This window comes from Pseudopipra pipra, chromosome 1 (genome assembly GCF_036250125.1).
Source record: "Pseudopipra pipra isolate bDixPip1 chromosome 1, bDixPip1.hap1, whole genome shotgun sequence".
NCBI lineage: Eukaryota > Metazoa > Chordata > Aves > Passeriformes > Pipridae > Pseudopipra > Pseudopipra pipra.
In genome coordinates this window covers 121,998,959-122,026,692 of record NC_087549.1, presented here as the reverse complement: position 1 = coordinate 122,026,692, position 27,734 = coordinate 121,998,959, and the positions used below count along the sequence as shown (strand labels likewise).

Below are 27,734 nucleotides of genomic sequence, written 5' to 3'. Positions count from 1 at the left end.
TTTGTACTGAAAAACTATTTATTAAATAAACCAAATAGAGATGGCACATGTAACTATGTGAAGTCTTATCACTGTAGGGTACCTCGTAAAAGTGCTGCAACTTGACACCTGCTGCACAGCTACTAGAACTCCATTAAGTGCATCAGCCACTCACTTTCACACATGAACGCCCCAAAATGAACCAAGAGCAAGCAGACCAAATAAGGAGGGAAAGTGGGGTACTGGTAACAGCAATTGTCTAGGACTTTCCCCCAGTCGCACTTTTTCATACAGTGAAGCAACAGAGGAGGTCACACATAGTTTGTAACTACATGGTCCCCAGATGTGTTCACAGCACTGTCAGGCAAGTCACACAGCTATTTATATACTGTTAATTTTACTGCTGATAAACAAGTTCTTTCTCAATTAACTGGAATAACTCCTGACAACACTGAAACTTCTGCTGCAATGCAAATCACCACTAGCTGCAAAGCAAGAACACGACTGTTAAAAGGGATAACTTCTGGAAAAATGGATCAGTGTCACCGAGACAAACCCTTCCATGTAATACTCCAATACATCCCTAGTACACTGAATGGTACAGCTGAATAAACGAGGACTGGGCATCTACCTTAGGAGAAAAAAAACCCAACAGCACTACTATGGGGTTTCACTCACATCACACACCCAGCTTTGAAAACGAACTGAAACACTAAAGCTACACAGAATGCACTGTTCCAGTATGTTCCCAGCAAATCATCCTGCACCACTGATGTGGTCAAGCTGCCAAAACACGCTCAGCTGACAACTCCTTGAAAATTCGTATCTGTTTCTGGGGCTTGGTTCTTCTTCCCCAGAAGTAGTATGATTTCATGCCCAAGGTATCATGTACATTCATCATAAACCTAAAATACAGTCTTCTTCCCTACACGTAACAAAGTTCAAGTCCTGTTCATTTTACAATATTAAAAGCAATTGTTCACATTTTCCTAAATGGTTTTCACTACCTGCAGGACAACAGAAATTAATAAAATCCAATTTTCATTGTAAATAACATTGTCTCGATGGCCAGACCCCTAGTATTGACCTTTTCAACATCACTTTATGTGCAAGTCAACCACTGTATTTTTTGGCTCCCATACCAGTTACCAACAAGTTGTTTTTCATTCTTCCCTCAGTCTGCTGCAGAAAGTGTTTTTGCTGGGGGAAAAGTGGGCCTAGTACTGACAACCTGATCCTTAGTTGTTAGTACACTGAAACATGTTACGCTTACTTTGAAAACGAAGGCTGTAGTGACATAAACCCAACTTGACAGAAATTCAGAAGTACACACTGTCTACAAATTGATGACCAGGAATTGACCACACACACTGCTGTTTTTATTTGAAGTTGCTGACTTCCAGCATCAGGCTGACTCAAAATGGTGATTTCTTTCACCAAATTCACTGGTGAACACTGCAACTGTCACTTGCTTTAACTTTTAAGAAGGTACCAAGAGATAAGTCATGAAAGTTCAACAGTAAGACATCAGGAAACTTAAAACACCACATTTTCAAGACTTTAAATATCCACTAACTTCATTTTTGCGTAGTGCTGTCCCATTATACACTCCCTTCCCCCACTGCCAGCAGATCAAAATTAAAAAATCCTCATTATGGAAAATATAAGACATTTAATTCAAGTAAATTTTAAACCTTGTTGTAAAACTACTGAAAGACTATCTCAGAAATAGAAGAATTAATTACTTCCCTTCGAAATGGTTAGGGTTTCTTTTAATGTTGTATGAATGTGGACTTGGCAACTGTAAAGAAAAAACTTCCATCAACTAAATCTAAGTTACAGGAAAGAAGGCAAATTCTTTATGATCTGGTCAACTCATTCTGTTGGAAAGAAGAAAGTAAAGCAGATTTTATCTTCGTTTTCTGCTTCCGTTGCAGCCCACCGGTTACCTATGCAAATATTTTAAAGTTCAATTTAAGAAACAGAAAAAAGTTGCATGTGAATCCTTAAACAGTATTATAAAGAAGGTTAAAGACACGATGATTCTGCCAAAGCTCGGCATATAAATTTCAAGTTTAGAATAAACTGCGTATGAAGGTAACTGGTTAAAACAGTATAAACTGAAGATACTTTCCCTCAAATACATTCCCAACTGAAGTTTTCCCAAGCTCAGACTTAGTGTTTGATTTCGTAGGGGTTTTGTTTTGTTTGGGGTTTTTTTGGTGGGTTTTTTTCCGCCCCCAGATGCAGCTATCAATACAGTTCTGGTACAGCAAGAACTCTACATTCCATTTGGTCTTTCTCTCTTCACCCTAAAAGCTCTTTACAGGTGAAAAGGATATTGTCCTATTGCAATTTGACAAACTGACAAACACAGCCAAAAAAATCTATTTTTAAGCACTTGTGTCCAGCAGCAAAGAGATCAGCATTTTTAAGTTGCAGCACTGTTTCTCCCAACAGAGAACAGATGCCTACGGTCAGAGAAACAAGTTCTGTAAATACGCTTATCAAACTGATTCTGTTTTAAATTCACCTCAAAATGGAATGTTTCAAATCATGAAAGGGTCTAAAAGCTGCACATAAACATTATTTAATGTTAGATACACACTAAGTTTTTATTAAGCATTACACTAGAACTACTTTGGTATAAAAAATACTTTATTTTAAAGCTATGAAAGTTATAAATATATGTAGTTAAACTTTCTACTCACAGAATGTTTGCTATTTTAACATTAGTGATTTGTTTCTCCTAACGAATCTGAATTTTATTCGAAAGGTTTACAAGACATTATTACTATAATTTAAAAAACCCAGCATTACAGGGAGCTGTACTAATTGTGATGTTTTATCAGTATTCATTTAACCTCTAGATTTTTAATGAAGGCAGCAAAAACAACTATTTTCTGATGATACAGAATTTCTTATTTCTTGAAGCGTTTCTGTGGTTGACCACTTCTTCATTAGTTACCTGCAGCATGGCACCTTCCTGCCAAAGAAAAAAAAAGTGTATCTGAAGATGTTTATCACATATGTCTAAACCAAATTACCAATAGGGGAACTTCAGCCATTTTTTTTTAAAAAAAAAAGTATAAGCAGTTCACTGGTGTGTCTAACACAAAAGGAACAGGACTTCTGTTAGCTGAGTCCATGTTCTTCAGTGGGTAGCCTTTTAAAGGCAATGGAACTTTGAAATTAGGGTATTTTTTGGTTGCCTTTTTTGATAGGCTTCTTTGATTTTTTATTTAAAAACCAAATCTATTAGAGTATGCCATCCTTACTCTGAATAACTCATTTATTACTTGATGAATTTTCATTAATTTGAGGTGCAAACATTCAATGCAGTAAGAGTAAGGCTGACTGAATTTGGCACTAAGGTTTGTTAGCTGCAAGAACTATAAAAAATGGTGGAAACCTCAACGTTCTAGCCAAATTCCAATTTACATAAACACATTGTACACTAAAGAAATACCACCTGCAGTTTCATTTGAAGTTTTCACTTCCCCTCCTAAAGAACTGCTTATGCAGTTGTTAAAAGAATGGACGACACATTCCTTCACAGAGGCAGATGTATTCTGTGGTGCAATTTTTTTTCCTTACACGTAAACAGTCTACAGTTACTTGGGAACCTTCAGGATGAAACGTGTTATATAAAATAGATTACAGCAGACAAGACACAAAACAACATAGTTCATTTTCAACAGCACAGAACTACCTTCATTGCATTACCTTGCAACCACCATAATGCATAGACTCCCAAGAAAAAAGAAAATGTTGCAGGATGCAAAAATAAAGTTGTATGATTTAATTAACTTGTGACCTACCATTTTAACTACCAACACCAGGGATGGAACCCTTGCAAAGCTTTACTAATGGACACTTGCAGGTCTCATTTGTTCAACTGTAGCAGTGTACAGTGGCAGCAGTCTATGCTTGTCCAGGGTTCATATCATAGCTAGATTCCAGTAGGAAAAAAATATGTTAAGTAGCTGAAATTAACAAAAATTTGTTTGTAAAAAATTTAATACAAGAAAACAGGATTCACAAATTTCTTTTCAATTTGTAATTGTTAACTCAATTAACTGCTATGTTAAACTAAATAACGATAATCACTATGCTGAAAGAATACTGTCAGACAACATTAGATTTGGTTTTGATACATTAAGAAAGGAAAAGTAAATAAGATCTTACCTAAAGAAGTTTAACTGAAGCTTAGAACTATTTTGCTCTACACCCTCAGCCTTCGTTGGCATCCTTATTAATCAACTACTGTAGTTAAAGCTTTGCAGAAATACAGCACAGCTTTTTAAGACTGGCTGAACTTAGTGACGTTTTCAAGAGTTCTCTTGTACTAGACCTGTGTCCCTGGAGGAGTACCTTGCTGGGGTTATTTCCTTCCCTTGCCATTGAAGAAGCAGCATCTAAAAAATCTAAAAAGGTGTTTCTCCTTGCAGAGATACCCCTTAAGTTACCTAGATATTTTACACCTGATCATTTACAGACAACATACTTTTTCTGACCAGCATTTAGTTTACACGTACAACAAAAGCTTTATATTATTTGTGGGACCTTATACTACCCACTCCTTGCCTTATTTTACAGTATTAAAAAAAAAATCTAAAATTACACAATATTTCCTTTAGAATTATTTTATTAAAATCATAAATGTACAACAGCTTCTTAACTCTACACACGCACTTAAATTTTTAAAAGGAAAACGTTATGTCTTATTACACCATGATCCTGGCTAAAAGCTTTTCAAAACTTTGAGAAAAATCTTAAAAAAGGTTTCACATGTCACCTGAAACTTACAAATTTAACATTATCAAAGGAATGCTTCTACACTTACAAAGACCACTAGAAAGAAACAACAATTAAAAAGCTAAGAAACTGTCTCAAAGGCATTTTTACAATCCTTCCTCCACGGTAAGGTAATGTTATTAAATAATCCAAATCCATTCACAAAATGGCTCTCTGCATCTGCTCTGGTGTCTTCTGCCATACCACTGCATATTTATGCATGACTGAGATAAGTGTTTCCTTAACATTGTTATTTCGATAACCTGAAGCTGTTCTGTTACCTCTGGGCTCTCATCCTCTCCTATTTATACAGTGAAGCCTGTTTCAACAGAAGTAAAGAGTAAAAAAATAGGTTATGAAATTATTCATCTAACCATTTTTTAAAGGAAAGACAATATCCTAAAAAGCTTTAAAGTCCTGCAGCTACTCTCAAGAATCACTGCATTTTTAACACTTATAAACATACTTACCCATGGTATGCTTGAAGAAACTCAGTAACGGCTCCTCCCTCCATATCCACCACTTCCTCCACTGCCTCCTGGACCATAGTTTCCTGGAATTGCAGAACAAGAAACCGAATCGTTCCATCAGTACACTTCTCAAATCTAGGAATGCTTTTGACTGAAGCAATCAATCAAAGCTTGACTGAATGAACATTAACATCTACTTTACTTCCAGAAACAGCATATACAACAAAGACTTTAACATTTCGCTGTCTTCCACTAACCTCCAAAGACTTTCACAGGAAGGAACTACATGCCAAAATCTTAAAAGATTCAACAGTGTTACATGTAATTTGACACACTGTCCTGTCTTGAGCCTATGAGGGCTGACTCTACTTGCATGCTGAACCTTACAGGCAAGGGCCTTATGCTTCAGTTTCCATTTCACAAGCTTTACATGCCATATTAAACAACATTTAGGCAACAAAAACCAGGAAGTGTCAGGAAAAAAATTACACAAGAAGAAGAAAGAAATCCCAACAAGTCCAGTGGTGATTAACTACACTCTCTACAAAGTGTAACAACTAAAATCTTTGCAAATTGGAAAATGCAAAACATTGTAGAGCAAGTTTCTATCTTTTATCCCTGAGACATGTCCTATCTTCCTTTCTATTTCTCCAAAGGACTAAAAGCCCACTCACTCTGGCTACATGGAAAGTCAGGGCATATATACAATACCTCCACCATATGGTCCCCCCATGTTTCTACTGCCACCAAAATTTCCACTCTTCATCGGACCGTAATTTGAAGGTTGTTGGTTGTAGTTTCCAAAATCATTATAGTTCCCACTTCCATAATTGCCTGCATTATCAATACAAAAATGAAGAAATATCTAGATGAGCTAAAACAGATACAACACTAAGTTACCTCATTATTAGAATTTTTAATAAAGTAAGAAATTACATAAGTATTCCAGCAGAGCATGCAACAAACAGTGTTTTCATTCTATGTCATACTATCTGGAAAACAACAGCTTCCTTAGGTAACATTTATAAATACCCCTCGCCCCAATTTCAAATTATTTGCACTAATTTAAACTCAAATGCTTGGAGCCTAAACATTACCTCCTCCATAGTTGTCATAACCACCTCCATAGCCCCCACCCTGGTTGCCATATCCAGGTCCTCCTCCACCATATCCTCCTCTTCCTCCTCCATAACCAGGACTGCCACCAAAGTTGCCACCTGTGACAACACAATCCTTTAAAATAAACTTTTCAATGTAGGAGGCACTCCAATTATACAGAAATAAAGGCTATTCTTGTGTTTAGAAGTCTACAGGGAAAAAAAAAAACGTCATTTTGGAAAGAAATTTCTATGAACAGTATTCTTAGAGGCACATACCAACCCTCACCATAAGTGGACCATGATCAAACCCCACAAGACAGGCTGCCTAAAAGCCTCACTGATAGGCTTAATTAAAATCTTTGGTTTTTTTAGGAAATTTAAGACACACTCCTATTATACAGAAAAGGGCATGGTTGTCCATGAAATAACCATACGAAAGTTTAACACGAGCCAACAACCACGTACGCGTCTTAAAGCCAACAAAATGGATTAGGCAATTAATATGAATTTTATACAAACACTAAATAAATAAAAAGTGTTTCTGAGAGAGAGAGAAAAACAACCACCACAACAGTAAACTAACCTCCAGGTCCTCCGCCATATCCGTTATACCCATCACCAAATCCACGGCCACTTCCATACCCATCTATTGGAAGAAAAAAAACCAATCTAGTTGAATTCTCAAAGCCCTATGACCTTAAGAACCAAATCTCAGAAATTAAGGACAGGTACACTTGACTTCAATACACATACATCCAATCAATGTTTAATCAATTTTTCCTTTTCTTGCATTTGTACAATATCCAATTTTAAAAGGCCAGACGAGTGCTACACAGAATCAGAGAAGTCTCTGAATTCTTTAACAAACAAGATGATTACGTTTAGTTTACTTCTGGCTTTCAACAGAAGCTTAAAAAACCCCAAAACTTCATTTGCAAATTATTTTTCCCAAAAAACATCTAACTGCTACAACTGCATTACATTAAACAGCAGCAGAACTTACGAAGTTACCCAGAACCAGAAAGACAGCATTAGTAAGGTAAAAAAAATAAATGCTACAAACATGCCTGTCTTACCGGCTCCCCCTCTGAAATTGCTGCCAGGTCCTGGACCAAAGTTGCCACCACCTCCACGAGCATCACCAAAACCGAAGTTCCCTGTAACAGTTTAACATTTGTAAGGAGTGAGGTCACGGAAAGTAAACACAAAAATCAACCACAAACCACTACTTTTACGTACCTCCTCTCCCACTCCTAGAATTCTGAACCTCCTGCATTTCCTGTCTAGAGAGAGCTTTCCTTACTTCTGCATTATGGCCATTGATGGTGTGGTACTTCTGCACTGTAACCATATCAAATTAGATACTATCAGCATATAAGTACTGATCTGGCAACAACTAAGAGCATCAAACTTCCAATTCAGATACACTCAGAATCATTTAAAAGAATACAAAACACCATACAATTTCTAAACAAAGACAACAATACTTATTTGAAATACACGTTCCAACAAAATTCACCAAAACCATGATGTAGCAAATATACAGTACATAACTTATATCATATAATAACATACACCATATCAGAATCATTATCTCTTTAAGTTTAGTTTTACACAATTACCAACAGTGCAAGGGTTAATACTACTAAAAGAAAGAATGAAATGAAGCTTACTCACATACAATTTTATCCACAGGATCATGGTCATCAAATGTAACAAATCCAAACCCTCTCTTTTTACCAGACTGTCTATCAGTAATGATTTCAATAGTGTCGATTTTCCCATATTCTTCAAAGTAGTCACGAAGGTGGTGCTCTTCAGTGTCCTCTTTAATACCACCAACAAATAGTTTTTTCACAGTAACATGAGCACCAGGTTTTCCAGATTCCTGTTAAAAGAACTCTTTAAATTAGCATAAAGAAAAACAATTTCACAAATTACTATTTTGCCAGGATTTCAGGAATAGAATACTGATAAACTAGGATTTTTCAAGCACTGAGGTACAGCTCTCTCCCGATACATGCCCCTGGCAACCTTGTTAGGGAAGCAACACAGGGTCACTTGGAGGTTTTTCCTCCCCCCTTAAAAAAGCCTTAAAAGCACTAAAACATATACGGATCAACTGCATGGAAGTATTTAATAACTTAAGCTAGAGCATGATTTTTATAACTGAAACCAAGATACATCAGCTTCCTCTGCCCAATTCCCCAACAGCAGTGAACCATTTTTTACTCATAAAAACGTCTTTCAACCTCTGCAAATTAACAACTGTGCATTTTAATCTCTATTTAAAATACAAAGGCAACTCCAAATATTCATGAGCTATTTCTGCACTTTGAGCATGATAACCAAGCTGCTGCACTACCTAAGAATGACTTAGTCCTAAAGCTTAGCAGTAGCTTTGTGTATATAAGCACTATGCACGTATGCTGCTGTAATTACCTTTTTCTAAATGCTAACCAACCTTGCATTCTGCAGGGAATGGAAAGAAAACTGGAATAGCTAACAGAGGTACCGGTGATTACAAATTCCACTTCCCCATACCTTTGGGACAGCTCATTTAATTCCAGCTCATTAGTCCAAATATGCTAAACACCTGAGTCCAACGTGGTAAACAGAACTTGCCTTATAATCCACACTTGTTCCCCAAGTACCTCTGAACCACCATAACCTGGCTTACAGGTTCACTGCATTTCTGTGAACACACCTGCTCTGTGCCCTGAATTTGAAAATGAAGTATGCCTGGGGCTAAAACCAGCACAGTCCAAAGATGATTCTGTACATCAGAAAAAAAGTTTCCCTACTACATTTTCTACTTTTAGTCACTTACTATATACCTTTTAGAAACACCCCAAATTGATCCTGGAATAATCAAAAAGGACTGACAGGACTTTATTAATTTGAGGCTTAGGAACAGTTCCATAATTACAGGCACTCAACATGTTTTTGCTAACACTACTTTCAGACCTCAGATGAATGAATCCCTTGCAGACATGAATAGTACAGCCAGAGTACCTTCACAATTCACTGTAATTACAGACATTTATGTAATTGCGTCAATTAACAGACCAAAAGCGTGGGAAATAGTGCCCCAACTATAGCCTCTCAACTAGAGAACTTAAACCATGGCAATTTCAAACAAGAACAAAGCCTAAGTGTCCGACCAAAACAGAAATCTTTTTTCAAATCAGGTTAAGTACCCACTTCCAAAGCCATACTTACCTCTCTAGCCACAGCTCTCTTAGGCTCAACCACCCTTCCATCAATTGTGTGAGGTCTTGCAGCCATAGCTGCATCAACTTCAGCCATGGAAGAGAATGTTACAAAACCAAACCCCCTTGATCTTTTGCTTGCAGGATCCCTCATTACCTAAAACCAATAAACACATTTAAACCTTTTATACCTGTGTCATATTAAGCTTTACAGTAACAGTATATGGAGAAAGTGCGTAAACTTAATTTACGTTTTCCTTGACTTAATTTTGAAGCACAATGATAATGAAGTAGCAGGCTCTGCTGATTTAACATGAATGGCACTGCTTGGCATCACAGAAATTCAAACCACTGTTGCCCTACAAGACTATCTGTTAACTCAGAAACGCTGCTAGATCAGTGAGGTACATCTATATTTATGGGTTTTTTCTAAAAAAAAAAAAAAAAAAAAAAAAAATCATACCCATAATTTCTTTTAAGCTTTCTGAAGACCGCAAACTTTAAATTTGTGTTATGAAATGGGTATTTAGTACTCCCAAAACAAATTCTGTGGAAGAACTTCTACGAGAGCCACCATCCCTGGTGGTATTTGAAAGACACACAGACGTGGTGCTTAGGAACATTGCTCAGTGGTGGACTTGGCAGGGCTGGGTTAACAGTTGATAATATTAAGGGTTTCTTCCAACCTAAATGCCTCTATGAAAACATCACAGAGAAAGACATCCTTTTCCAGCTTTATCAAGGCTGCTTACCATAATACCAGCTTTCTGCCAATGTCACCAATCACACAGATGTAACTGTGCTCTGCGTGAGCACTTCCTATGCACTTCAGCCAATGACACCAGTGTTAAATTGCTGGAATCAGTGGTTACATAGTCTGGGAAGATTTTACAGGAAACAGATTGTAAACGCTCCCTAACCCTATCAACAGAGTTTGCAAGGGAAAAATCTATGCATTGCTTCCATGGACTGATTTCTGTATAAACCAAACTGGACACTTAAGAAAATCTAATATTCCATATTCTCATTAAGCTATCCAGAAAACAAACTCCCCATTTAAAATTCCTACACATTCCATGCCATTGTTGTGTATTAGTATGCCAAACTTACCACACAGTCTGTAAGCTTTCCCCATTGCTCATAGTAACTCCTCAAGCTTTCCTCTGTGGTTTCAAAGCTTAAGCCGCCAATAAACAGTTTGCGGAACTGCTCCTTTTCCCTCTGCCACAGAAAAGAAGATTACATTAATATAATTAAAAACACCTCTCTTTCATCAACAAACTAAACACCAAGATTTTCATAAGTGTCAAAAACTTTCAGTTGAGTCTTATTTCCAAAATCAAGATTGACTCTTCTAAATGTTCTACCCCATTAAAAAAAATAAACAATTTATGCAATTCTACAGGTCCACTTTTACCGTACAGATTTTATTAGTGTGCTTATTCCTGTCTCTCCCTCCAAGTATCAAAAACAAGGGAGCACACTCAAAGACTCCCAGAACATTCCTCTCAAAGACCTTTATGAGATGCTTTTTAAAGAAAAGGAACATAAAAACAAACCTCAAAGTTCTCACTACAGAAAACAAAATCATTCATACTGTCCAGTTCTATTCTAGGTGACATTTATTTTTAAAAACCGTTCTGGCTCAAACTGCTGTACGTGAACACTACTATACTATTTACCCAAAGCAATAAAGGTAAAAATAAACAAAATACAACTGAAAATGTTCTAAAACGGGTCAACAATTGATATTTTCTCCATAATTATTAAAATAAATGAGAGTCAGAGCATCTGTAAAATTCATCTGGGATCCCACACCATTGGAATTAGCAGCAAACCTCTCCACCTCAACAGCAGCAGTATCAAAACAACTCCTCTTAAAACAGACGTGAATAATACACATTTATACCCACTAATATAAATCATTCTTCCAATAAGACTTTATTACCTTACAGAGAAACCATCACTGCACTTGTTCAGCAGAAAACTGCTGCAATGACAAGGACATCATAAAAAAAACTCCGAAAAACCCAACACGAATGGACCAGTAATACCGTATTACATTTACTCTTTCGTATGTAGTCATATACCAAAGCAGGAAGGACAACCTTCCAATCATTTCAAAACACTTTTATAGCAGGTTTATATACCAAGCATGCATTGTAATTGGCATTTTCTACACACAGTAGTATCACTAGCTCGTACCTGTTACAATTTCATGTCAACCAATTTAAAAATGCACTAAAAAATTGTTCCCTTTTCACAGAATTTTTGATTTCTGAATGTTATTTTAAAGAAAACTGTCCTGCTAAGGAGAAGAGAATTTAAAAGCAATGATGACTTTAGGTTTATGCTGACATATAACTTTAAAAATTGAGAAAATCTGCCTGGGTGTTTTGGTTTCCTTTAGGGGGTGGTTGGTTTTTTAAAAACCCAAACGAGGCACAGAAAATTGTAACTGGCAAACACAACATGACCAACTACGCATGGGACAATAAGGTAAATGGATAAAAGGAAACTAGATTAACAATGAGACTTAGAAAACAAGCAAAATACCTCAGCGCACATATGCTTTTAGAAGTATTAAGCCAACCTGCATGCAGACCAACGTGTTTTCTGAGGTTGTTCAAGGCAGGCCTGGATCTAGATATTTGAGAACCGCCAGTTTAAATGTCTCTTGAAAACACTTGTAATCTGCTGTTGGATCAAATATTTTTTCTTCTAGGAACACGGACAAAGCTAGTACTGTCGCCTCCTTCTACAGACAGGTAAAATGACACACGAGAGTTTAAAAGCAGCAAACCTATGTTTTATGTCATGTCATTTCCTTTTGCCTTATCTCATAAAAGAAATAAAGAACACTGCATACCAGATCTGGGCTAAAAACCCCCATATGCTGCCTGTTATACTATAATTTTTTTTAATTTGAGTAAAGTGGCAAAGAAAACTTTTTAAGCAATAATATTGCAAAAAAAATCCTCCCTTGAAATTACTTCAGTTCTGCTGCCTAAAAATTAGGGACCACGTGGTTACTGTTTCATAAGCTCACAAAAGACACTTTTTCCTATACAATCAATTATCATACATTTAATAATGCACATTATTATACAAATATGAGAATCAAGCACATTTAGTAGGCTGCTAGGTTTTTTCCAACAAGTATTAGGTTCACCTCTGAAAAGTTATAAACGTGTAAATAAAATTCAAGGAAAGAATGGAACTTATCAGCTGGAACAACGACAAAACGTACCACACATTACTAACTAACATCGAACAGGACAGTAATACACTTTACAGACATATTCAGTGTCATACCTCACCCAGAACGACATCTAGGCACCAAGTCTCAGGACACACCAATAACAAAATTTACTACCAGTACTTTAATGAAAATCACTGTGCAAAACCAACATAAACATGCTGCTCCACTAACACAAACACACACAGCCTCTGAGTGTGGAGAATCTATTCGTTTAAAGTGCTGTCAGTTTGAAGAAGGTCTGGTTAACCTAACATTAACCTCCCACCAGGGTCCAGAGAGCTCTGACCGCGTAAAGCTTATGCTGAAGGTTTAAAATGTACGATAATTATCATCACTCAAGTCCCTGTCCCTCTTAAAATCCTGAGGGAAATCTTCATTTGGTAAAAACACACCGACACTCCATGTCTACCAAGGCCTACAAAATAAAAACTGGAGCAAACGCTTCCTTGAAGATTTCCACAATACACCCTGTGGCAGGAACGGACTGCGAGAGGAAATCTTTACAACCCCTGCAGAATCTTCATTTGTGTGCATTTTAAGTTTTCCTTCACAGGCTTAAAGAAACACTTGAAAGGACTAGAAAACGCACAGCCTTTACTGGAGTATTAATCACCGAAGCAAGGAAACCTGTCTGATATAGCAATAACGTGTGCGCACACAATCTACGCCGACCGCAGAATTACTAACTAGGGTAACAAAACTGTTTGGCGGAGACAAGCGATAGGGGATCCCAAAACTCCAGAGCTCCGCAATTCCTCGGCCCGGCTCCCCGCTCGCCGCCTGAGGCGGGCGGGACGTGGCGGCCGCGCCGGCTCCGCCATGTGGCGGCAGCAGGAACACCGCGGCCCCGAGCCGGGCGGGGAAAATGGCGCCCAGGAGCAGCCGCCGCTTCCAAGGACAGGGCTGCAAAGCGCTTCCAGCGTGCAGCTACACACCCGGCACCAGGAAGACCTCTCCGGCGCTCCTTCGCGCCCCCGCGGATGCTGAACGACTACAGCTTCCCCCACCGCCTCGCCCGCTCTCCCGTAGCGACCCCCCCAGCCCCTGGCAGCTGCGATCCTCGGCCAGGCCGCCATTTTACCCCTCCCCCTCGGCACCGCCATTACCCACTGCACCGCCCCGGCCGCTCCGCACCTCGCGAGGCCAAGGCGGCCCCCGGCCCGCCCACCGACCGACCCCCGGAGTCCCGCGTCCCCTTCCTCCGACGACACGCCAGGGCAGCGCGGCCACTGCTTAAGAATGCGCTGTTCACCATGCGCGGTTACCGCAGCTTCCGCTGCCTTGTCCGGCTGCGCGTCAGCCCCAGCCGCCCCTTCCAGAACCTTCCTCCGCGCAGACACCCAGCGCCCGGCCCGCGGTGCAACCCGGCGGCGGCGCCAAGACCCGCGCAGACAAAGACTCAAGCCTGCTAGTAATGCCCAGCCCCGGAAAAATTCACTCCTCCCGCAAAAGCAAATGCGCCTCCCTCCTTAAAAACAAACTCTGAATCCTCCCTTCCTACGTACCATGTTCTTCATGGTTTACGTATTCCTGCTCGAGAGTACCGTACAACCGGTCGGTAATGGCTGCCTGAACTGTTACGTAATTTGAAATTCAGCTCCGCGTAGAGCTAGCGCCCTCCTTCTTCAGCCCGGGCTCGCTTCCGATATTATGGATTAATTAATTAAAAAAAAAAAAAGGTAGAATCTGGAGCTTAAATGTCTCCAGAGGGGCGGCAGTTCTGTATAACGCCCCTACGTGTTTTTATCGCGCAATGAAAAGTCATCGACTCCGTTAGTAATGGCCGTCTCCGGAATGAGCCGAAGCAGCCGTCGTCGTCGAGCTTATGCGCTTCGACAGCCGCCGGAAAGAGCCGAACAGGGAACGGAAGCCCATTCGGCTCACTTCGGCAATTTCCGGAACCTGCCGAAGCAGGCAAAAATGGCGCTCGGCGCCCGCTCGGCAATTTCCGGAAAGAGAGACGCAGCCAGTTATCGACTGCCCCGGTCCGCTCGGCAATTTCCGACAACGGAACAGGCTCGCGAGACGTGCTCGAGCAGAGCCGAAGCGGCCCCGACCACCGCTGGCACCGTGTCACGGCTGGTTTTTGGGTTTTTTATTTATTTTATTTTTCCGGAAATTGCCGAGCGGACCCGAAGGCTCAAAGCTCGGGTTATAATTAGCTGGGGCGGCTCCGCATTGCCCCTCTATACGCGTGGTACTGGCAGGGAGCGGGCGGGCGCACCGCACCCCCGAAATATCGCTCTGGCCCCTGCCCCTTCCCCCTCCACCCGGGCAGGAGGAAATGCGAACTACACATTTTGGCACCAGCGCCGACACATCGCAGGGCCCCGGCGGAGGGAGGCGGACTCCGCCGCAGCCCGCTCCGCTCTACCCCGCACCGCCGGTATCGGGCACACTGCCTGCTCCGGCGCTCTGCTCTCCTCCCCTCCTTCATCCCCTCCCTCTCTCTCCCTCTGGCGGCCCCGCACACACCGCAGCAGAGGGTGAGTGCTGCCGCCCGGCGCGCGAGAGAAATGGCGCTGGAAAGGCTCCTTTCTTCCCGCCCCCTCTGCTCCCCCTCCCCCTCAGCTCCACCGCGGATCCACCCGCGGCTCCTCCGCCCGCAGAGAAGCCTCCCCATCTGGCTCCCCGACCCTTTTTTCTACTTATGAATGAGTTTTGGAGCCCCATAGCCCCGCTGCTTTCCGAACCCGCTTCCCTACCCCCGCCCCTCGCTTAGGGCCGGGCCTCCCCAGCGCAACGCGGGAAATGGCCGCGCTCCACACGGGCCCCTCCAGACGAGCGAGGCCCTCGCTCCGCGGCGGGGGGCGGCTCCGGCCCGGCGCGGACTCCCGGCGGCGGCCATCATGGCGGCCGGGGTCCGCAGGCCCGCTCCGCTCCCCCCACCTCACCCAGTCGCTTTCCCTGTCGCCGCGAGGCATCTTCCTTCTTTTGGACGCCTGGCGCGGTCCTGCGCTCGCCCCGCGTTGGAGAGACGTCTTGGCCCCCCTCCTGTGCCGGCGGCGACGACGGTCGGAGGTTGTAGCGGCTCGCGCGTAGGCGGTGGCGGCGTCGTGCGCTCTGCCCCGTCACAGCCGCCGGCGCGCAGTGCTCGCCCAGCCCAGCCCAGCCCCGCCAGCCGCCGCCGCGCTGCTCCCCGCCCTCCCTCCTTCCCTCCCTGCCCCCACCCGCTGCCTCAGCCCCCCGCGGATGTCGCTGTTGCTGCCGCCGCCGCTCAGTGCGCGCAGGGCGGGAGCGAGGAGGAGACGGGAGACCCAAGCGGCTGGGCGCCATTGAAGTCTGTATCCTTCTCTCTCTCTCCCTATTTTCTCTCGCTGCAGCCGCCTCCTTCCACCCCACCCGCTCCCGAGTCCTCTTCCCTGATTCCTCTTCCCTCTACGGCTTGCTGCGGGCCGTCGCGGGGAGATGCGGAGCGCAGCCCACCCACCTCCCCCCCCACCTCCACCCCCGCTTCCTTGGCGGTGGGGGGTGGCGGGCGGAGCGGGGCTGCCGGGGGGTCGCGGCCCCGGCGCCCGTTCGGCGAGGGAGAGAGAGAAGGAGGGAGGAAGGGAGGGAGGCCCCCGGAGCCGCGGGCGCTGCCGCCGCGGGGAAGGAGGGCAGCGCCGGGGGCGGGGGCAGCGGCACCAGCACCAGCGCGGCAGACAAAGCCGGCCCGCGGCCGTCCCTGCGTCCCTGCCGGGCCCGGGAGAAACGTGGCGGGGCGGGGGCAAGGGGACGGCGTGGAAGGGGCCCCGGGGGCGGGAGCGGCCCAGGGCCCCCTCTCCCGGCCCCGTTACCTCGCCCGGGGCGGCCCCGCCGGCCTCATGTTCGCCCGCCACAGGCCCGAGGCGCAGCCGCCCCCAGCAGGCCTCCGCAGGGCTGCCTGTGTTCTGACGGAGGATTTGTTACTGGTTTTGTTGGGGGGTTTTCCCCTTTCTCCTGCCTTTCAAGAGGGGGACACAAGGCAGGAGTCTTCGCGCTGGGGCCCTGGCCCCTGCCCTTCTCCCACCTCGCCTACCCCACCGCCTATGTGGCTGCCAAAATCCACCTCCCCTGTCAAGGGGAGGATTGGGCGGGATTACTGAGTCCGGGAGGTATTCTGGCCTTGAAGGACTTTTCTCTTTTGCCTTGCCCAGGCAAATGGGGAATTCTAACAGTTCTATAGCTCGCAGTGGGGTGGGGACAATACATGCCTAAGGATCTGGTCGGTATGAGAAATGACATGGAAAAGGGAATGAATTGCGTTCAACATCATTTGCGTAGGTTAATTATGTAGTATGTATGGCTTAGCCGAGTTAATATTGCTCTAGGACCTTAACTCTTGCAAACGTGAGAATTAGAAGGCAACGTTATAGTTGCATTAAGATAAATATTTGCTGTTTGTAAGCATTTGCTACCATGTAAGAGTAGTGGGTGATTCATTACACCACAGATATGTAGCTGTTCCCCACCAGATTCGCAGTTAATATACCTGAGGTATATCTCCAACTGCTAGAATCTGAAATCCTGTTCTGTTGGGTTTAAGGAAATAAGCATCCCTGATGGTCCTCCCCCTTTTCCCTAGAAACATCTCTAAGCCTTTGAAGGCCTTGGGAAAAACCTTTTTTAACCCTATCTACCACCTTGTCGGTATCATTTATCCTGGCTAGTGTAATGGTGCGTTACTGCGTTATGCCAGACAAAGTAATAACCTACTTTTTGTTCTGGATTTAATCCGTATAAGAAATGTTATATGCAGTGAATACATGGGGGTTGGAACAAGGACCATGTTTGTCTTGGGATGCCTTTCTTCGAGTTATGCAAACTTCCTTTTAATTGTCATGCATTTTTCTAGTAAAAGCTCTGCAAGTCTGCAATAAAAATGGCCTCCAATAAAACTACATTGGTAAGTTCATGCACACCTAAAGTATATAAGGATTTAATCAACATATTTTTCTTCAAACCTATAACTTGGCATCTCCATTTAAAAGATACATCCACATCTCCCCTCCCCAGCATTATTCTGACCAAAATTTCAGATCCAGAAAGTAAGGCTACTAGAAAGGACATTGGCTTTAATAAATCTGCCATTTCTAAAGAGACGTGTTGGGAAAAAAAGTGTGAAAGGACTCTGTACTATTTCATCTGTCCTACGGTAGAAAATGCTAAGGATTTTTTTAGCTTCCTTTCAGCACACCATGTAATTCATCATACATGTAAAAAATAAAATTGAAATCATGTACTGATTTAATTTCTCCCAGTGTATTTAGAGAAAACTAATTGCCTGAGAAAAGGCAGTTTTTACAGATGAAAAGTAATATTATTGAGAAATGATGTGGCATAGTTAAGATGCCTTTTGAAATGATTTTTAACAAATAACAGTTTCTTTGAATTTCATAGGAGCAGAGATTATCAGATGTCAACCCTTCCTGGACCATTTTAATGATGCATTCATGGATCTCAAGTCCTGTAAAGCTTTGCTTGACATTAAAATATGGACTTCTAAGGGCAGTTGGTTGCTGGTTACCATTCAACTAATGATGATATATAGTTTTGTGAAAAACAGAACTTAAAAAGTATAGTGTGAGGTACATCTGAGTTTGAGGTGGGGAAGTAAGCAAAAAATATACGTGCACAATTAAAAATTTGGATAGCAGAACAACTGCTTTATGACAAACTCAAAAGACCTGTTCTTAAATTTACTGAAATGATTACTAGTTCACTCAGCTTGAGTTATATTAAAAACTTGTATTAACTCCTGGCTTAGAGGTGCAATGGCGTGCTTCCTCTATGTTGTATGATAACAAGCTATTTTAAAAGATTTCACCAAGGTGAAAGTCTGAACTTTCTGTTTGTAATTGATTGACCACTTATCCCTAACTTGAGGAAGAGAAGAGTTAGCCAGCCTGGGGGGAGGGTGCCTCAGAGAGAGGAAAAAAATCTATGAATGCAGAATTTTTAATCTTTCAATGTTGTTAAGAATTTTGCTGCACAGGTCAGGAAAATCAGTTATGGTTCCCATGGGAACCGTAACTAATTCTGCTTCATTATGTATTTGCATGCAAAACCTAAATGTATTAGAGGATAGGGTAGCCCTAGAGCTGTAATTCTGATTTTCTTACCTCTTGTATGTTAAAACCGTACACCACAGTGTCACTTCAGTGTTTTAACCTTGCCCCTAAAAGAAAGAGTGGTTATCCATAGCTTCTGAATGCAGAAAGGGAAACAAGCCATAGAAAAGCCTTCAGTGTCAAGTGCCTAAGTTACAGCTTATATCATGCAACCACAGAGAAGGGAGATTCAGGGGCCTAGTTGTCATTTAGTACCCTTTAACTTCAGTCAGATATCACATTCACTTGTGGGCTGAGATTTGCATGGGCATATATAATCTCAGAATGTACAGCTTTTTTAACATGTTCAGTATTTCTGCAGGCTCTGCAACCAAGTATTATTTTAATAAGTTCAAGACTTTGGAGATTAGTGCTGATGCACGAGACCCAATCAAATCTTTAATACTAAAAGCAGCATAGTCTTGATTTTGTTATTTCTTATTGCACTTCAAGAAAAAAATACAGACCCCCATGACATTAATTTTCTTCTGTGGAAGATACTTAATATACTTAAGTCTTAGAAAGTAAAAAGAAAAATTGTTGCTTTGATACAGAAATCCAAAACATTGATCTTTAAGTGACAAGAATTAGTGAAGCCGAAAAGAGTACCAGAAAACAATCTTCCATTGAATCAAAGAATTTTAGTCCAACGGAGAATACAGATGGAGATGTTCCCCACTTGTAGCCTGCTTGCCTCATCACCAGTAATTATAATGTTATTACTATGGTATAGTGAGTCTGTCTTTTACTGTGTTGTTGTTTTTTCCTCTGCTTCTTTTATTGTTTGTTTCTTTTCCTCATCTCTACCCCTTTCTCTTTTTCACATTTCCATTTCTTGGAAGAACCTGCCTTCATAGAAGCATTGGACATCTTCATGTTTTATTTCCTTTCAATTTCAGTCTTGCATTCTTTTTCCTGTGGAGGCAAAAAAAAAAGCCAGTGTGCTTAAGTTGACACTTTTCAGACATGAATGCTGTGGTCAAAATACACCTGGGATATGCAGGCAGTTAAAATCTAATTGGAAATACATACTCTGTTCTAGATAATCTCTCTTCTATGCTTCCAAATCAAAACAATTGCCATGCAAGGTATAATCTATACAGAAACTTCTTGTTTCAATAAGAAACTAGAAACTTTTTCTCCTCTTTGTCATTTGCACCTTCAATTTATGGGCTGCTAACCCAGAGTAAAGCTATTTCGGAGAGAGAGGGAGGGAGGGAAAAAATTAATTATGAAAAATAAAGGGTATGAAGACAGGGCTTTGGCAAGATAATCATCTTCAAATCTTCAGTTTACAAAAATGAGACAATTTTTTTGTGTCTAACATACTTTTTTTTTTTTACCTTTCACCACATCAAGATAAAATTCTATGAAGTCTAAAAAATTGAAAATTCCCAAATTGCAATATTCTCAAACTAACCCACATCAGTTATAGAGAGGAATAGAGACAGGCCATCAAGCAAATAAAGGTGCTTTGTGGTTTTTGCTTGACTGCTTTCTGTTGTATAGAAAGTGCTTTAGTTCTCTCCTCTTTGATTTAGGGTGCTGCATGACTATATGTTTTAAGAGCTTAAAAGTTGATGGCTGCCGCTTTAACCATTTCCTTATAAGGTGTGGTCCAAAATGGCAAGCAAAATGATTTTGGTCTGCCAGTCCTCCAGAAATGTGACACAACATGATGGGCTTGTTCCAACCTTTTTGAGATTACAAACAAGGAAATTCTGAAATGTGTCCTTCTACTACAATTTGATTGTGCCTTATTAAACTGGGAATGCCTTGAGGATGATGTGGATGTAATATTTATTTTAAGAACTTAATATTATTCGAAACATCAAATGTAAACTTGAAACACGGTTTTTTAAGTTAGCAACATTTCATTAATGTGTTAACAGCTGTACTTAAGGATAGCAATCTTAAATTTATGCACCTTTGTGACACATCTTTGTAACTTACATAGGTGCGTGGAAGAAACAGCAGTAATGGAATGCTCCTAGCATGTGTCCTGTTCAATAGTTACGGGTTATTGTTGAGTATTTTGCTTATTGTAGCACTACGCTATAAAAACTTCGCTGCCATCAGTTTCTCCTTGGTTTTTTCGAACAGGTAGTAACCACCTTTTTTTGAGTACCATCTCTTTTCTATTTTATGCATTTTCACAGTTCTCTTATTTCTTTTCTTTATTTCTGCCTTGCCCTCTGCCTTTTCACAGGCATAGAGTTAAATTTTAGAAGCTTCATATTTTTTTGAGCATGTAGGACTGAGAATTAAATTTATAAGGGGAGTATAGTCACTGAGTATGTGGACAAAAAATTTAATCTTTTTAAAAACTGGTGTTGGGTATCTCATTAAGCAGCTGAAAAAAAACCCAAAACATTAATATGTCTTGCTCAGGTTACCTGACCACATGCACTAACGTAAAAGGAGTCTGAGCTTCTGGCTTTAGTGTTAATAAGTACATGATTCGTTGCTGTTTACTGAGCAAAGTTGGATTTGGCCAGTGAAGTAACCGTATAAAGCAAAAGAATTAATAATGCCATTCTGAATTTCTTTTGTAGCACAAAATGGGAAAGAAACAGAATGGCAAAGGTAAAAAAGTTGAAGAGGCAGAGTCTGAAGAATTTGTTGTAGAGAAGGTCCTGGACAGACGTGTTCAAAATGGAAAGGTGGAATACTTCTTGAAGTGGAAAGGATTTACAGAGTAAGGCATTTCCTTTTTTTTTTTTCCTGATAGAATGATAAACACGAACCATTTATTTGAGATAACTGTACAGAGAGGAGATTGGGTGATGGGGATCCACTTTAAAGAACCTTGAGGGAAGGACATCTGTAAATGCATATTCAGGTGGGACAGTCAAGTCTGAAAATAAAATAGAAGATAATGTAGCTCAATGTTTGTGCTACATAAAATAGTCGAGGACTTTAACCAGGTCCTTAGTGATTGTTCTCTGATATAGGTTCTGTGAATATATATCAAGGTAAGCTAGAATGACAGTTGTTACATATGTAGTGGAATGAATGTTACTTCTGAGTAAGAAATCATGCAGAGATTTAAACTGCAGGCAGCTCTGAAGCAATGAATTTGAAGCAGATAGTTTGCTTATTATTAATTTTCCTGAACTGCTCTCAAATTAGCAAATTTGCCTAAGGAATTCTGTGGCATGGTTGCCTTTTTAAGTGTCTTGCCCAGGACTTACATGATAAAGTTGATTGTTTAAGAAGGAATGCAGTTGTGCCTCTTGTCTCCTTCCAGTGACGCTTCATGGCAGCTTGCTTTACTAGCTGAGAAAAGGCGATGCACCCAACATTTGGGCATAAGTGGTTACATATGCAGTGATTAATTTTTGTTGCATACCTCTCAAAATTATTACATTACAACATTGTGCTCTCTAGCACCTGAAGTGCGTGTGGTGATTAATATATAAATGCAAACACGTGTTTCGTAATTAAGGGTCTTATTTGAACTTGTTACAGTAATGGAAAAAAATTTATTAAAAGTTGATATCCTGCTTGTGCAATAGCATTGTGGCAGTATGTGTGCGTGAGTACTTCTGATGAGGTGCTTAGTTGTTGCAGGAACTTGTTAAAATTTTAGTTAACAAAATGCACGCTCACTGAAACGTGCAGTGCCGAGCTCTGCCCACCTTTGTTCCCTCCTGTAGTCAATGGAAGGAGGAAGATAGTTCCAGGTGTAGTTGTGCTTACTTCTCAGAGGCTTCAGAGAGTGTTCTGGTATCTGAAAGCTTATTTTTATATATATATATATATATATATATATATATATATTTAAGCTGTTTGTAACAAGTGTTGTGTACACCTTGTTCCCTGTGAGTGCATCTTTAGTGCTTGTATTATATGGTTTGTTTGCGTGGACAGTCTTTAGAGGAACCACGGAAGCAAGTCAGTGTAAATGGGCAGATAGGTTTTCGTAGAGTGGGAATTGCTTGTTTTAACTCTGATGATCCCACTGAGAACATAGCACAATAACCAGCTCTATTAACTCCTATCTTTTCTTTAAGAACATTGTTTTTCATCACTGAGCATACTCCTTTCAGTCATCAATTGCAGTACATGAAGGCTACTAAAGATGGCACAATAAACATCCTTAGGGTTAGATGAACATCCTTAGAGTTTAAGAAATCTACCTTATATAATGAGACAAAATTCACTTGCTTAAATTAAGAGGAGCCGTGCGGTTAGTTTTACATAAATGTGTGTATATTTCAGTGCTGACAACACATGGGAACCTGAAGAGAACTTAGATTGTCCAGAGCTAATTGAAGCTTTTTTGAACTCTCAGAAAGCTGGTAAAGAAAAAACAGACGGTGCCAAAAGAAAATCTTTGTCAGATAGTGAATCTGATGATAGTAAATCAAAGAAAAAACGTGATTCTGTAAGTATATGTTCATGTGCTAAGCTTTTTTCCCCCTACATTTCTTCCCTATCTCTCCATCCCCCAAAAAATCTATTGTGACTTTGAGAATGAGACTGAACACTGATTTAAAAGTGTAAAAATTGCACAGTATCTGGAACTGTGGTTTGAAAAGGATATACATTCGTTGTGGTTAATGAGACTGTCCAAATGGTAAGTAAAAGATGATTGAGTGACATGATGATTAAAAGTTCTTGCATTGTCCCATGACACTTACTGAATAATTGAAAATAAGTCTGGTTAAGAGTTATTAATTAATGGTGTTAAGTGATCAGTTTGTATTAGAGCAAAAGGTCCAAGATGTTTGGCTTTCGTATTTAGCATGATTTTGAATAGGTGAGTCGCAAGATGGCAAAATGTGAAGACCAGTCAGTTACTTACATCAGGACCAGATGTGATGGTGGAGAGGGAGTAGAAAGCGTGACTGCAGAAAGCCTACCTTTTCTGAAAGTGGGGATTTTTTCTGCAATACAAATTAGTGAACATGACACATTTAGTGCTGCTAAGTACAAAATAATACACATGTAGTAAGGCATTCCAATAGTTTACATTTTCGTCTGTAAACTTTCAGATTAGCAGTTTGAAACCGCTGGTATTGGCAACCATTTTCATGTATGAAGACAAGTCTTAGACGTGTGGTTACTGTCAAAAGGATTGGAAAGTATCAGAAGAAATAGTTGATGAATAGTACAATGAGTATTTTACTTTCTGTATGGAGTCAGTTGTGTGGCTTCATCTGGTACAGGCGTGGCCACTGTCTCTAAAAGGGTATCGTGAACCTCTAAAGGAGCTAATACAGGAAATAGTTGTGATATTTCTTGTCACCAGTGTGGTCTCAGTGAGCCAAGAAGAGTGGAGGTGTTCCCCAAGAGTTTTGCTGTTGGTTTAAGCCAACCTAAACCTGTTATTTTGCTGAAAAGCATGCGGTTTTCCCACTTCCAGGCATGCATTTTTGCTTTGCCACTTTTGTTACTTTTACTGACCATACTTGTTTGTTTATCTGCTATGATGATTTTAGAACACTTTTTTCATCTATTGTGTTTTCATAAATAAATGCTGGAAACATGGATGTAAAATTCTTTCATCGTTACGCCCCTAAATGACTTGGCCTGAAGATTGGTCATGAAAAAATCAGTGTCCTATTCTGACAATAATATGTAATTATAGATTTGATGGTTTTTTAAGACTGTAGTTTTTGTTCTGATACACACGTACATATATGTATGTACAAAAATTTATGCATCTAGCAGCAAAATGGAATTTCATCTTAACCTAGATAACTATATTCTAACTTAATCAATAGGTTGATAAACCAAGAGGGTTCGCAAGGGGTCTTGCTCCTGAGCGGATAATTGGGGCTACGGATAGCAGTGGAGAGCTTATGTTCCTCATGAAATGGTAAGTCTTACATCCACAGTTCTTATCCATGTTACAAGAGGGCAGCAGTTGCACTTAGGCTCATGAGACAACTTCATTGCAAGAGTAAGACAGAGAAGCTGGTGGTCTCCTAATTAGTCTTGTGTTCTTAGAAAAGCAAGCCTTCTATATTCATTTAGTACTTAATCCCTCTTCCTTCAAAACCCAAAATATCTTTCATTTCAGTTAGTTTAGTTTTACAGAAGTAGAAATTTGAAAGGTAATTTCTCATAAAATAAGGGAAAATTGGCATTTGTATGGAAAAACTGGATCTTGGCAATGCTCTTGCTGAGGAAATGGCAGGCAGGAATACAGCTTTATATGTTTCAATAAGCAGAAGCCAGCTGCTGGATAGCCAACCATAGTGCCAACTATTCTGCATGCAGCAAACTGGAACTGGAAGCAAGTAGTGGAGGAAGCAGAGGTGGAGATGAAAAATAAACAATATGGAGAGGCTTGCCATTATGGGCTAGTAAGAGGGGAAAGTGACGTGGGGAGTTTGTGTTGTTGGGAGGATAGGTGACATAGTGTTGACAGAAGGATTTCTTGAACAAATGGGATAAAATTAGTACTTTCTAGCAGTTGAGAAATCAAGACATTGAATTGACACTTGCTAGGGGTCAGATCTCTTTAAGTGATGGGATAAGAAGGATAGCTTTCCACAGCCTTTGAGAAGGATGTGATTTTCTGAATGGAGTCAAACTGAGTGCTCTCCAGAGACATGATTTGTCATGTGACATGCCTGGACTGTTGCAGATTAGTGCTTTAGGAGATTGTCTCCCTTCTGCCTTTCCAAATTCGCTATAAATTTTATATGAAACTTAGAAGAGTTGCAAAACAAAGATTATGAGTGTTTGAATTTCTATAGTGATAATTGGCAAAATCAGACTCGGAGGACAAAAAGAATCTTTTTTTTGTTTAGTTCCATTGCAGTTGATTAGTTTTTCATAATTGGTAATAGGTAACATGCATAGATATGATTATGTATGCACAAAGCTGACTCGTAAAGGCAGCATACACTTAAAAATGGAATCTGAAGCATGTCAGACTGGAAAGTTTGTTTTGTTACCCCAACACAGCATCAAGAATAGCAATATGAATACAAGAAGTTACTTGCATCAACAGTAAATATAATTAGGATGTAAGTACTACCTCTTAAAACTGGTGCTATTAATTTTTAAGTCTCACTTTGAAGTTTTGATTAGTCTTTAAAAGACAGAATTAACTAAGTTTTACTTGTTTCATTACATACTACAGTATGTAACCATATAATTGGTACCCTTTGAAAAGCATTTTCATTTCCAACAGAAAAAATATGGGAAGGGAAGGAAGATGGAGCTATGAAACCTTGTCATTACCATTAGTGTGGAAATTCTTGATAGCTGTAGTGAAAGGTATACTGGAAACCAATTTCTAGCTGACATTCTTTTAAAACTTAGGACTTATCAAGAGCTACTAAATATTTTGAAATAATGATTTTGCTTTTTCTTAAATCCCACTCTCTTCTACATCAGGAAAGGCTCTGATGAGGCAGATCTGGTGCTGGCCAAAGACGCTAACAAGGAGTGTCCTCAGATCGTAATCGCTTTTTATGAAGAACGACTAACTTGGCATTCATGCCCAGAAGATGAAGCACAATAATTGTTTGCATTGCTTTTTTTATATATAAGAATATTAAAACCTAAAGTTTGATTTATTAGCAATGTGAGAAGCATACATTCTAACCAGTTTCGAATTTGATATTTTTTTGAAGTAGTATGTTTTGCATCAACAGCAAGTAAATAAAAGCTTTCTGCAACTTGTTTCATTTATCACAAGAGAGCATTTGATACTACTACTTCCTCCATATTAGGTAAAAGCTTTTATAAAACATGGATGAATTTCCATAGTTATTACAGGATCATAATGAATGTCTAAACAAACTCACAGATGTTTTGTAGTCTTCTGTACTATTGATGTGCATGTATCTTCTTTACCCAAACCTAGCCCTTTAAACCCCTAGGGTCATTCTTTTTAGTATTTGGGATCGCTTGGTCTTCAGAAGACTAGGTGAAAACTAACTTTGTAGTAATTTGAATGTTATCAGACTTGTTATTATATTGTTACTTATATTGTTTACTTTATTGTAAATACTGGTGAACAGTGGTCAATAAAATAGTTTTATATTCTTCCTTTATACTGATAGGCTGTGACTCTTTTGAAGCAGTATATTTCCCAACTTTTGATGTTAAACTCAGTTTGTAATATATTAATTGTAAGTTGTTTTTTGGGGAGTAGGTTGATTATTAATATTATGCCAATGCCACTCTGTAATTCCAGAAAAGTACCAGGCTTTGATTATTAATATTTTTATTTTGTGAATACTGCCTGAGATGCAGTTCTTTTCAGGCAGGAAGGGCACGTGAAATGAATGTGCTTTGGGTACTTGTGTAAGTCATGGATAGCAACCATACGGGTTAGGTATCCCAGTTGGTCCCAAGGCCAAGTGACCTCTGCAGGCATACTAGGAAATATTTGATGTGTATTGACAGCATTAGCCTTTGCTTTAATTTCAGGTCTTAATAGGAGGCAATATTGTAGCTAGTGCTGGTTCAGAAGGAATTATTCTTCAGGCCATTACCTGAAGAATACTTACATAGCTCAACCCTTAAAATGGAATATTTAAATGAAGATACTTAAGTCATGCTACTCGGAACAAAAGATGTAGTTTCTGTTTCTGTTTGGATTTTAAAATATAGAGGCACAGCTCAAGGCAGACTATACCATGGTGGTCAAAACACAAATAAAAGAAGGTGTGTAGATGAGAGCAACTGAAAAGAATAATGGCAACTGGAGAAAGAATGGTAAAAGGCAACTTCCCTCCCCCTGAGTTCCCCACCCTTTACTTCTGCACTAGTGGTGTCCCCCGGGGATCAGTGTTGGGCCCAGTTCTGTTTAATATATTTACTGATGATTTAGATGAGGGGATTGAGTCCATCATCAGCAAATTTGCAGATGA

At 40.4% G+C, this 27,734-nt stretch overlaps 3 protein-coding genes across 12 annotated transcripts; 2 read left to right on the top strand and 1 right to left on the bottom strand.

Moving 5' to 3' along the window:
• Positions 1-15,844, bottom strand: HNRNPA2B1 (heterogeneous nuclear ribonucleoprotein A2/B1). Of its 9 annotated transcripts, none has more exons than XR_010435012.1 (12): positions 15,715-15,844; positions 10,669-10,779; positions 9,569-9,715; positions 8,024-8,234; positions 7,586-7,687; positions 7,414-7,503; positions 6,930-6,992; positions 6,344-6,463; positions 5,958-6,080; positions 5,247-5,329; positions 3,801-3,931; positions 1-2,965 (listed from the first exon to the last, which is right to left on the bottom strand). XR_010435012.1 is itself a non-coding variant. In XM_064674598.1 (11 exons), exons 1-10 carry the CDS (start codon positions 15,742-15,744, stop codon positions 5,268-5,270), a joined length of 1,059 nt encoding a protein of 352 aa, XP_064530668.1. In that variant the 5' UTR covers positions 15,745-15,844; the 3' UTR covers positions 1-2,965; positions 5,247-5,267. The 9 variants fall into 9 exon arrangements, 7 of the variants coding, with proteins under 7 accessions (XP_064530668.1, XP_064530692.1, XP_064530657.1 ...); XR_010435013.1 differs by having other exon boundaries at positions 7,423-7,503; XM_064674598.1 differs by lacking the exon at positions 3,801-3,931.
• Positions 14,600-17,671, top strand: LOC135423929 (uncharacterized). Of its 2 annotated transcripts, none has more exons than XM_064674654.1 (2): positions 14,600-15,306; positions 17,637-17,671. In XM_064674654.1, the coding sequence occupies exons 1-2, from the start codon at positions 14,600-14,602 to the stop codon at positions 17,659-17,661; spliced, it is 732 nt and encodes a 243-aa protein (XP_064530724.1). In that variant the 3' UTR covers positions 17,662-17,671. The 2 variants fall into 2 exon arrangements, with proteins under 2 accessions (XP_064530724.1, XP_064530728.1); XM_064674658.1 differs by lacking the exon at positions 14,600-15,306 and adding an exon at positions 15,313-16,100.
• Positions 16,526-26,912, top strand: CBX3 (chromobox 3). Its single transcript, XM_064674667.1, is given in 8 exon segments — positions 16,526-17,687; positions 19,446-19,595; positions 20,849-20,950; positions 20,953-20,994; positions 21,447-21,589; positions 23,116-23,281; positions 24,624-24,718; positions 26,251-26,912. Coding segments are annotated over 7 exon segments (717 nt in total). The 5' UTR covers positions 16,526-17,687; positions 19,446-19,553; the 3' UTR covers positions 26,378-26,912.
• Positions 26,913-27,734: the final 822 nt, after the last annotated feature.

Bases quoted from the DNA above. Each gene is read 5' to 3' on its own strand.
- LOC135423929 (XM_064674654.1), top strand. From the start codon at position 14,600: ATGGCCGTCTCCGGAATGAGCCGAAGCAGCCGTCGTCGTCGAGCTTAT. The intron at 15,307-17,636 runs GTGAGTGCTGCC...GCATTTTTCTAG, and splicing joins CGCACACACCGCAGCAGAGG to TAAAAGCTCTGCAAGTCTGC.
- HNRNPA2B1 (XM_064674598.1), bottom strand. From the start codon at position 15,744: ATGCCTCGCGGCGACAGGGAAAGCGACTGG. The intron at 10,780-15,714 runs GTGAGGTGGGGG...TTTCTGTGGCAG, and splicing joins GCGACAGGGAAAGCGACTGG to AGGGAAAAGGAGCAGTTCCG. The intron at 9,716-10,668 runs GTAAGTTTGGCA...TATTGGTTTTAG, and splicing joins GAAAGCTTACAGACTGTGTG to GTAATGAGGGATCCTGCAAG.